At 44.7% G+C, this 11,181-nt stretch overlaps 1 protein-coding gene across 1 annotated transcript; it reads right to left on the bottom strand.

Annotated features, from left to right (window-relative positions):
• Positions 1–1,887: 1,887 nt before the first annotated feature.
• LOC100217047 (Ras-related protein RABB1a) lies at positions 1,888–10,981 on the bottom strand. Its single transcript, NM_001143419.1, has 6 exons — positions 10,873–10,981; positions 10,559–10,698; positions 9,457–9,539; positions 9,095–9,299; positions 8,942–9,010; positions 1,888–2,203 (listed from the first exon to the last, which is right to left on the bottom strand). The coding sequence occupies exons 1-6, from the start codon at positions 10,916–10,918 to the stop codon at positions 2,114–2,116; spliced, it is 633 nt and encodes a 210-aa protein (NP_001136891.1). The 5' UTR covers positions 10,919–10,981; the 3' UTR covers positions 1,888–2,113.
• Between the last annotated feature and the right edge of the window lie 200 nt (positions 10,982–11,181).

Raw genomic sequence — 11,181 nt, 5'->3', positions numbered from 1 at the left:
ATCTGAAGCAGGAGAACTTTTAATTTTGATCTTGAGCTATTGTTGAATACTACTATGGCATTTAATTAGGTTGTAAGCTGCCCAAGTACCATATCATTGCATATCTGACAGCATCTTCCGCATGATTTTATTATAATCAGTTTTTGCAAGACAGTTCTGGTACCTCTTACTGCACAGGTCCGGGTTGCCTAATCTTTCACCGGACAATGCTCTTTGCAGCTTAGAAGACTGGTGGAGTAGGGCTGTGGAGAAGGTTCCCGAGATCTCCAATCAGGCTTCAATTCTCTAGTAATTCTTGGCGCTTGGAGCCTTTGGCGTCATCGCAACGACTGTGTGTTCAATGGAAGGTCGCCGAGCCTAGCAAGTGTTCTCACCCTCGCTGGTGATGAGCTTAGGATGTGGTGTCTTGCCGGAGCTAAAGGGTTGAACTTGCTTTCAGCTCTAGTGTTTGTGTTTGACCCCGGGTGATAATCTTGTGCCTTGTTCAGAGTGTTTGTGTGTGGTGGCTGTGTTGTGTCTTGTTGTGTCGTGTGGGTTGAGTTGTGTGTGTTGTGTTGTGTTGTACCTTCTTCTATCTATTAATGGAAAGATATGCAGATCTCCTACGTGTTCGAGAAAAAAACATCCCATTAAAACTATCTCCCGTTCCCTCAGACTTTGCAGTAATCCTAGAAATAAGATTATCCAGTACTGTATTCTGAATTTATGATCACTTCGTAGGCGTTGACATCAGCATGAATACTCATCTGAAGACTGTGAAGCTGATGCTAAAAGGACCCTTGATCACCTTAGGTGCTGTTTGGTTAACATATTTGTAATGTGATGGGTAACTGATAAACGTTAAACCATGTTTATTTAATTCTAACCGTAATCAGATGCCACACTAGAAACTGATACCGGCCTAACGTTAAACCATGTATATTACCGTTGATACTCGAACGTGAATCATTATCATTTACGTTACATTTCGTGAACCAAACAGCAACTTAGTGTGAGCGGAAACAACATCCACTATTATATCCTTCCTGACAGTCTAAACCTGGAGACTTTGCTGGTTGAGGAAACACCAAGGGTCAAGCCTAAACCTACCTCTGGTCAGAGTTCCTTTTCTTTTTCTCCCATTTCAACCTCTGAGATTTAGTTAATAAGCACTGTCATCTCGTCCATCATCCAACGCTGCTTTTGGAAATTGCACTGCGTGCATCTGCAGTGTAATCTACATTCCTATCCTATCAGTTGTAACCTGTACGGAGTATGACTGTGATTACGGCAACCATGTTAGTGTCAGTTGTTTTTGCTGTGGATTCATTCTGATGAGATTACAATGTGATCACATGTTCTTTCCCTAGAACTCCCCATGGATGACGACTAAATAGTATCTTTAGTAATAACCATATGTCCTACTTTTTACCTATGATACGATGCAATGATGGTGGGCAGAAAAGGTTGCACTATTCGCTAATCAAGGTGTTTGACATTATCGGTGTGGAGATTAGTCTCTTAAGTCAGCCATACTTGTAGCAATTCTTAAGGAACTGCAAATGTCATGATCTTTGTTTTATTTAAAGATTCTTGTGAGAATCCAGTGATGCAATTAGGGAGGTTGCCCAGTCGTACGGCATAAGCATCACCTGACCTTTTTTTGTTGTTGAAAAAAAGGCACTCAAAAGAGTGCCTTATATTTGATATTGATCAAGAAAACAATATATACTTTGCCATAATAAACCCGGTTGCAGTTTGGCTACAGAAGATAGCCCATTGCGCAGTAATCGTGAAGATTGTCTTTACAGAATCAAGTAATGCAGTCAAGGAGAGATTGTCCAGCACTGCCAATTTTCAACTTGAGATAGGGTTGCAGAAAACATGACTAGCCAGAGAAGCATATATACATGTTGAACAAATGAATACCATAAAACTGATTTCAATTTGGTTACAGAAGACACATAGGGAGCAGTAATCGTGAATTGCAAAAGGACAGTTAAACACTGAAGATGATTTGCTTATGGATTGAAACATGATGGCTGAAAGAACAAATCATCCGGGTCCAGCTATAGGCAAACATCAAGATACTGCAGGGAGAACCTTGTGCATTTGTATGACTTGCTGCCACCACTCAACTGCAGCAGCCACCAGCCTGAGAGGACGAGCCAGCACCACCTCCAGATGAGTTGGGAACAGCGTAGCCAACTTTGATCCCGTTGGACTGTAACATTTAGGGAAAACATTACATAATGCAAAGCATATAAGAGATTACGATGTCTCATCAACACACACAAAAAAGGAATAGTACGGTACCATCCTGCACCTGGACACTTCATGCAAAAGACATGTACGTCTTTCACGTAAAGGAAAATTTTCTCCACCCCAAAACCGTAAAAGAATATCAAATGTTGGTTTCATGTATTGTTATAGAGGTGGCTAAGGTTGAAGAGCTCAAGGGAACCGGCTGGGGACCTTGTTCACGTCCGAGCAAGAGGGAATAATCTTTCTTCTTAATTCTTACTTAATTAGATAATCTCCTTCCCTTATATAAGGAAGCTTACTAGACCCTAAGAAAACATCCTAATGTTGTAGATTCTTTTGTGGGAAGGCATTATGCTAGGCGCCAGATTTAGTTTGTTAAGAAGTACTAAAAGTTAGGCAATAATTAAGGAGGCTTATCCTCCCGGGAGAGTTATCTTATCCCCTAGAAAATCTGTAATATGGTTAGGCACCTAAGCTATAAAGGTGGCCTTAGATTGTACTAGGAGATTATCAAAGAAGTTGTACCTGCGGGTGCGGCTGCTTGATCACCCTGGCAAACCCTACGCCATCGGGTGATCTCAGCTCCCAGCCGCCACACAGAGTACCCTATTCCCTGCGTTCTTCTACTCAATCCACCTTGATATCCCACCCTTCGTGGTGTACTCCCTGCCCTGCGCATCGCAGCAGAGTTCACAACAATTTGGTATCAGATTCCAAAGCTGCAGCGACATCCATGTCCGGCAGCGACGAAGATCCTGGGAAGATGACTGACTTCGAGAAGCTGGACCGTATTCTGGGACAGCTGGTCACAATGAACAACCGCCTGGACGCCCACGCTCAACGGCTCGCTCTCTTAGAACAGGAACCTGTTCAGCCGACAGGATCACCGCTAGCGCCACCTCTGGCCGCGGCTACCCTGTCCACGGGTCCTGCCCTGGAAAGTCACGCAGGTGCAGAGCTTCCCAGTTCTGGCGCTTACAATGGCGGATTCGGCGGTGGTCGCCGAGCTCCACTGCACAGCAGCCACCGTGATCGCTATGAAGACGGCGGACCACGGCGACCAAATTTTACCTTTCCACACTTTGATGGTGAAGCTGACCCCTTGCCTTGGATCAACAAATGCGACACATATTTTCGCGGCATGGGCGTCCATCAAGATGAGCGGGTTTGGCAGGCATCCTTGCACTTGGAAGGCGTCACAGCGGAGTGGTTTTATGCCCTGGAGCGTGACATTGGTGGCGTACTCACTTGGTCAAGGTTTATAGAATTTCTCCAGATGCGTTTTGGGCCACCACTCCGTTTCAATGGCATGGCTGACTTGAAAGCATTACAGCGCACCGGCACCGTCGAAGACTACACTCGACAGTTTTTAACAATCCTGTGCCGCTGTGATGACATGACTCATCGGCAGCAGACCAACATGTACACAGCAGGATTGGGGGAGCCCCTGCGCACTGATGTGGAGATGGAGATGCCAGAGACACTTCAACGGGCAATGCATTTGGCCCGAGTGTATGAAAGGCGTCTGCTGCTATCTGCCAGCTCCAGCACCACCTCATATCAGGCACCAGCAGCGCCATCCAAATCCCCAACAACTGCAGCAGCACGACCAACATCATCGGCCTCCAGCAGACCTCGCTTCCGGTGTCTATCTCCTGAGGAGATTGCTGCTAAGTGAGCCAATGGCGAATGTTACCATTGCAAAGAGAAATATTCTCCTGATCACAAGTGTACTGCTCGCGGCGTGTTCCTGCTAGAACTGGAGGAAGATGACACCACCACAGAAACTGGCTCACCAGAAGACTTGGTATTTCACTGCAGGCTATGACCGGAATAGGAGTCGCTGACACCCTCAGACTTTCGGTCAGCATCAATGGCATCACACTCACTGCATTGGTTGATTCAGGTTCCACCCACACTTTTCTTTGTGACGCTGCAGTATCGCGCCTAGGCTTACAAGTGGTTCCTCAACCCGGTCTCTCAGTAAAAGTGGCCAATGGCGAGCGCATATCCAGCAGGGGCAGGGTCACTACCACACTCACCATCGGCACTGAGGATTTCCCCACAACATGCTACTCCTTACCATTGGACGGCTTCGATCTAGTTCTGGGGGTTGAGTGGTTGCGGTCTTTAGGACCCGTCATATGTAATTTTGACAACCACACTATGGCATTTTGGCGCCAAGGACGGCTGATCCGCTTGACAGGCATGGGGGACCCGATTCTCTACAGCACAGCCATTGACAAAAGCCGAGAATGCATGGAGGAACTTCTACAATCATTTGTTGCTTTGTTTGAAGAACCACACGGTCTGCCGCCTTCACGTCGCCATGATCATCATATTCGGTTACTGTCTGGAACAGAACCGGTGGCAGTGCAACCGTACAGATACCCCCAACTTCTGAAGGATGAAATCGAGAGGCAGTGTGACCAAATGTTGCAGCAGGGGATCATTCGTGAGTGCACATCAGCATTTTCATCGCCCGTCTTGTTGGTAAAGAAGGCAGACAATACATGGCGGTTTTGTATAGACTATCGTGAGTTGAATGCAAAAACAGTAAAAGACAAGTTTCCAATCCCAGTGGTTGATGAACTTCTAGATGAGCTACGGGGTTCATGCTTCTTCACCAAGCTTGATCTTCGCAGTGGATATCATCAAGTTCGAATGCATCCCAATGACATCCACAAGACAGCTTTCCGAACACATTGTGGTCATTTCGAGTTTCTTGTAATGCCATTCGGCCTTACCAATGCACCATCCACTTTCCAAGCTCTCATGAATGACATCTTGAAGCCCTTCATCCGAAAGTTCACACTGGTTTTCTTCGACGACATCGTGATATATAGTTCGTCCTGGACAGACCACCTGAGGCATGTAAAGCAGGTGTTCCAGCTACTGAGTGACAACAAGCTGGTTCTCAAGCGTTCCAAATGCTCCTTCGGTGAACCGGCAGTGTCATATATTGGACATATTGTATCAGCACAGGGGGTCGCTATGGATCCATCTAAAGTGGATGCAGTGGAGTCGTGGCCAATACCACGTACACTCAGAGCTCTCCGCGGTTTTCTTGGTCTTACAGGATATTAGGGATGAAAACGGTCGGAAACGGTATTTATTCGGTAATTAGTTTTTTAGTCATTTTTCTTTGATTGTGATACAGAATATACAATACAAATTTGTATTCTTGTTTTTAACATCCAGCTTGTTAAGATTCATAAAAGGTAAACCTCAAATTCATCCTATATTTTCTCAAATAATAGATATAAACTTCGGTATGGATTCGGAAACAAATTCGGTAATTTTTTCAACTTTTTGTGTTGTAGAGAGCAAATAATACATAAAACAATTTATATAATATTGTATTCATATTTGTACTAATGTGCTTGATAACATAAAAAAAGATCAACATCAAATTTTATACATATCTATTTTAAAATATTAAATTTGTTCTAACAGTTCGGATTACCACTTTCATCCCTACAGGATATTATCGCAAGTTCATAGCTGGTTATGGGTCTGTTGCAAGCCCTCTCACTGCTCTTCTAAAAAGGGATGCCTTCCAATGGACAGATGAGGCAGCAGAGGCTTTTTGCCAGCTGAAACAATCACTATTAACAGCACCACTTCTTCAGTTACCCGATTTCACCAAAAGATACTTCATTGACCAGGATTTGGGGCAGTTCTACACCAAGGGGATGGAGCCATAGCATTTTTCAGCAGGCCTGTGTCTCGCCATCATCAGAAACTGCCAGCCTATGAGAGGGAATTGATTGGGTTGGTCAAAGCAGTTCGGCATTGGAGACCATATGTATGGGGTCGACCATTCACAGTCCGGACTGACCATTATAGCTTGAAGTTCCTGCTCGATCAACGATTGTCAACGATTCCTCAACACACGTGGGTCAGCAAGCTTTTTGGATATGACATCACGGTGGAATACCGGTCAGGCAAACTCAATGGTGCAGCAGATGCGCTGTCTCGTCGGGATGAGGATATGGGAACTATGTACACCATCTCCTCGCCTTTGATTTATTTGCTACTTTAAAGGCAGAAGCTGAAACTGATTCACAGGTGGCTGCAATCTGCAAGCAGTTGGCTGATGACACTGCTAGTCCGGGTTGGACTACAACGGATGGTCTGCTACGGTTCAAGGGCAAAGTATTCATTCCAGAGACGTCGTCATTATGGTCTGTACTTCTTGCCCAAGCTCATGAATCTAGTCATGAAGGCGTGCAAAAGATAATTCACAGGTGGAGAACATCTTTTTACAGTCCAAAAGCACTCCACCGGGTACGTGAGTTCGTGCGCAGTTGTGCAGTTTGCCAACGCAACAAGACTCAGCACCTTCATCCAGCTGGTTTGTTGCAACCCTTGCCCATTCCTTCTATGGTTTGGGCTGACATATCAATGGACTTCATTGAGGGCTTTCCAAAGGTTGGTGGCAAGTCAGTAGTGCTGACAGTTGTAGACCGATTCTCAAAGTATGGCCATTTCATTGCCTTGGGCCACCCCTACACGGCAGTCTCAGTGGCGAAGGCTTTCTTCGATGATATTGTCAAACTCCATGGTCTACCATGTTCCATTGTAAGTGATCGGGACACAGTTTTCACTAGCCAGTTTTGGACTGAACTGTTTCACATGGCCAGGGTTAAGTTACAGATGAGCTCAGCCTTTCACCCACAATCAGATGGTCAATCAGAAGTGGTGAACCGGATTATAACTATGTACCTCCGCTGTCTCGCTGGGGATCGGCCTAAATCGTGGTTGAAGTGGCTTCCATGGGCTGAATATTCCTATAATTCATCATATCAGTCGGCTCTAAAGTGCTCGTCATTCAAAGTAGTGTATGGCAGGGACCCTCCTCCTATGGTTTCCTACCAGCCAGGGAACTCCAAGGTAGCAGTCGTTGATGTCCAGCTGCAGGACAAAGATGCATTTCTTGAGGAAATCAAAGCACGTCTAGTGCAAGCTCAAGTCACTATGAAAAGCTACCAGGATCAGCGTCGCAGAGAAGTGGAATTCAGTGTGGGAGATTGGGTCTGGCTACGGCTACAACAGCGAACGGCTGTAGGGGTCACTACGGCTTCTCCCTCCAAGTTGGGACCAAAATTGTATGGTCCATATCAAATCACACAAAAGATAGGGGAGGTGTCCTACAAGCTGCAACTACCACCAAATGCACGCATTCATGACGTTTTCCATGTTGCTCTCCTGAAGAAGTTCGAAGGCACCGTGCCAACACAGCTGGTTCCCTTACCACCCTTGTTACATGGGCGGGTTATTCCATCTCCTGAGAAGGTCCTCCGAGCAAGGCTGAATAGAGGAGTCTGGGAGCTGCTGGTAAAATGGATAGGGCGCTCAGAAGCAGATACGTCATGGGAAGAAGTTGAGGCATTTAAACGCTAATATCCACATGTGGCGCTCGCGGACGAGCTGTTTGTTGGGGAGGGGGGAAGTGTTGTAGATTCTTTTGTGGGAAGGCATTATGCTAGGCGCCAGATTTAGTTTGTTAAGAAGTACTAAAAGTTAGGCAATAATTAAGGAGGCTTATCCTCCCGGGAGAGTTATCTTATCCCCTAGAAAATCTGTAATATGGTTAGGCACCTAAGCTATAAAGGTGGCCTTAGATTGTACTAGGAGATTATCAAAGAAGTTGTACCTGTGGGTGGGGCTGCTTGATCACCCTGGCAAACCCTACGCCATCTGGTGATCTCAGCTCCCAGCCGCCACACAGAGTACCTTATTCCCTGCGTTCTTCTACTCAATCCACCTTGATATCCCACCCTTCGTGGTGTACTCCTCCCCGCCCTGCGCATCGCAGCAGAGTTCACAACACCTAACCAAATAAATCTAAGTTATCTCTTTCCACCAAATCAATCTTATTTTTCTTTCCTTATCCAAACGGCTCCACTTGCCATGATACTAACACTGCTACACTCCTTCAAGATAGCCCGTCCTCGAGCTGTGCTGGTGGTCATGGCTGCATGCATCCTGTGGTGTAGTCTAGCGGGTGTCGAGATCTGGGAGTGGTCGCAACAACAACCAGCAAAGACGCCCTCGCAAAGGTCGGTGACAGAATGCGGTGGTGTTATACAGTGTGTGGCTGCAAGGAACCCCATGCCTTCTACCCGCCGGATGGCTGCTTGTCCGCGTCACACCGGGAACTTTTGGCTTTTCTAGATTCATGGATTTTGCTATGCACATAGATACACTATGTCTAGATGCGTAATAAAAACAATGTATCTAGAAAAGACAACATTTTATAATCTAAAATGGAGGGAGTACATAACATCATATGGTTCACATGGTAGTTCAACTGGTCTTGAATGAACAAGTAAGCAAATGCATCAGATAAGCCACAAACATTTTAATCAATCTTCTACAGGTTTCTAGAAAAACTTCAACATTCCTGTAGATTTATACAGAAAAGGATTTGGGGGCAGTGAAGAGTATAAGAGGTTTTTTTGGTTTTGTTCAAAAATGTGACTTGAATGTCAATTCCTTTTCTTTTGTTGATTTTTACAATTTCTAGTGGCAAGTTTGCAATAATCATGCAAATCAGTGACAAAATTTAAGACCAATCACACATTAAATGAATTATTACTGTGCTATAAACTTGTCATTTCAGTAATTACCAATGCTTAGCACAACCTTGAACAAACACTTGAGAAAGGAAAGGAAGTAACTAAAATCTAACCTCATTTGATACATCAAATATGCCATCTTGGATTTTCTTGTATATTGTACCAGCGGTCTTAATGAATGCCTACATCAGAAAAAGATGTTAAAATGGTTAGAAAAGACACTAGTGGGCAATAGTAGTAAACATGTAGTAGGGTGAACAATTCACCTCCTCAACGTTTTGTGCAGTTTTAGCAGATGCCTCCATAAAGACCAGACCATGCTCCTTGGCAAACTGTTCACCTTCCTCATAGCTGACAGCACGTCTATGAGAAAGATCACACTTGTTTCCAATCAGCATCACAGTCATGTTAGCATTTGCATGCTGCCTTGCATCTTCTAACCAACTTGCGAGATGATTGAAGGTCTCCCTCCTGAAGTCGAGTGACTCAAACAGAAGAATCATCAGTGACCGTAAATGATATATATATATATATATATATATATATATATATATATATATATATATATATATATATATATATATATATATATATATATATATAACCAAAAAAACCAAATAATAAGTACCTAGTAATATCATAAACCAAAAGGGCACCAGCAGCACCTCTGTAGTATGATCTAGTAATAGATCTGAATGATTCTTGGCCAGCCTGAAATTCAAGTCATAACTAATTGAGAATATAGCGCTTAGCGCTTCATGACATCACTCAACAAAAAAAGTAATGAATATGTTGCAGTGTAGTTAATTAAAACCATACTCCTAAACAAAGAAGCAAAAGGCAACATGAACATACCACATGATGAACAAACCAAACAATTATATAGATAAACAGATTCTGAAACTCGAACTAATGTGGGAAATACTAATAAAAAAGGCTTTACATGTTACAATACCCTTGTTACAAATGTTAAATTCTTGAAAACATGTAGTCAGACCATCGGAACAATTACCGAAGGTATCCTTGCAATCAAAAGTGTTGCAATTACATACATTTGAGATAAATGTAGGTGCAATTATCTAAGAGGAGATATTTTCTTACATCACTATATAATTTCCTTAAGTTCATATAAATATGAATGAAATCAGCTATTGTACTTGCAATTTAGAATGCATGAGACTATGCTTCTTCTAGTACTGCCAGTAGAATTCCATTTGGAAACAGGGAGTAATAACATATAATCAAAATAGACTAAAGCCCCATATCTTGTTGTAGTCCAGTGCTTTGTCAGTATCTCGATAGATGCTGGTTGATTTGATAGTGGCAGCCTAAGTTTGGGATGTTTTTATAAGCCAAATAGTATGGCCGATACATGCATATAACCTTATTAGCGTTCTATAAAAGCAGAGTATCCCATTTCGAAAAAGAAAATCGAAAGAATATGCAAAAGGATAACACAATTTTGCACAGAGCGGCTGGATGTTAAAGAACTGACGGAGTCTGATTCCAAAATCAAAACATTATCAAGTCAGTACGGCAAACCACAAGATGAACATAAGTATCATCGACAATAAAGGATCCCAAGGGCCAATACTCTAACTGCCTTATTTCTGAATTGTTTTGAAATTCCTACCGAAAGCGTTGCTTAAAACTGCTAACATTGCACACAGCCTAAACGACACCATGAAGAGGGCAGGAAAAAGAGAGAACGAGAGAGGAGAAGGACGGACCGTGTCCCAAATCTGGAGCTTGATGGGCTTATTTTCAATGGTGATCATGCGGGCGCCGAATTCGACGCCGATGGTGAGGTCGTGCACGGGCTGGAAGCGCTTGTCCGTGAACTGCAGCAGCAGGCACGACTTCCCCACGCCTGCAACACAAACAACCAACCAACCTATCAATCGCCGCTCGTATCTACCGACACCGACGATCACACGACACCCGAGCAGCAGATCCCCAGCCACGTGGATCCAATCCCCCCCGCGCGGGGCAGGGCGGCGGGGATCAGAGGAGCAGCGGGTTCGGGAGCGAGGGAGCGACGGACCTGTGTCGCCGATGATGATGTACTTGAAGAGGTAGGCGTACGACATCCTCGATCGATAGGACCGGGTCGGTCGGTCCCGGCGGCGGCGAGTTGCGGAGGATTCGGTTCGATCCTCTGCGTTGGGAACTTGGGGGTGGGGTGGGGTGGGGTTGTCAAGGCCGAACGGGAACGAGGGCTAGCGAAACGTTCCGGTTCCGTCCCAGCGACAGCTAATGGCAACGCGTTCGGTTCCGTCCCAGCGCTCCCAATCAGGATTCCAACGGGGCGCCTCTCTGGCTGGCTGGGTTGGGCCTTGCCCAAACGGCGCGC

Source organism: Zea mays, chromosome 5, assembly GCF_902167145.1.
Source record: "Zea mays cultivar B73 chromosome 5, Zm-B73-REFERENCE-NAM-5.0, whole genome shotgun sequence".
Classification (NCBI taxonomy): Eukaryota; Viridiplantae; Streptophyta; class Magnoliopsida; order Poales; family Poaceae; genus Zea; species Zea mays.
This window is presented reverse-complemented; position numbering and strand designations above follow the sequence as displayed.

What these genes read in the sequence shown, in the direction of transcription:
- LOC100217047 (NM_001143419.1), bottom strand. Translation starts at nt 10,918, where the DNA reads ATGTCGTACGCCTACCTCTTCAAGTACATCATCATCGGCGACACAG. An exon ending in CATCATCATCGGCGACACAG is followed by an intron (nt 10,699 to 10,872) that starts GTCCGTCGCTCC and finishes TTTGTGTTGCAG; the next exon opens with GCGTGGGGAAGTCGTGCCTG. An exon ending in TTGGTTTATGATATTACTAG is followed by an intron (nt 9,300 to 9,456) that starts GTACTTATTATT and finishes ACTCGACTTCAG; the next exon opens with GAGGGAGACCTTCAATCATC.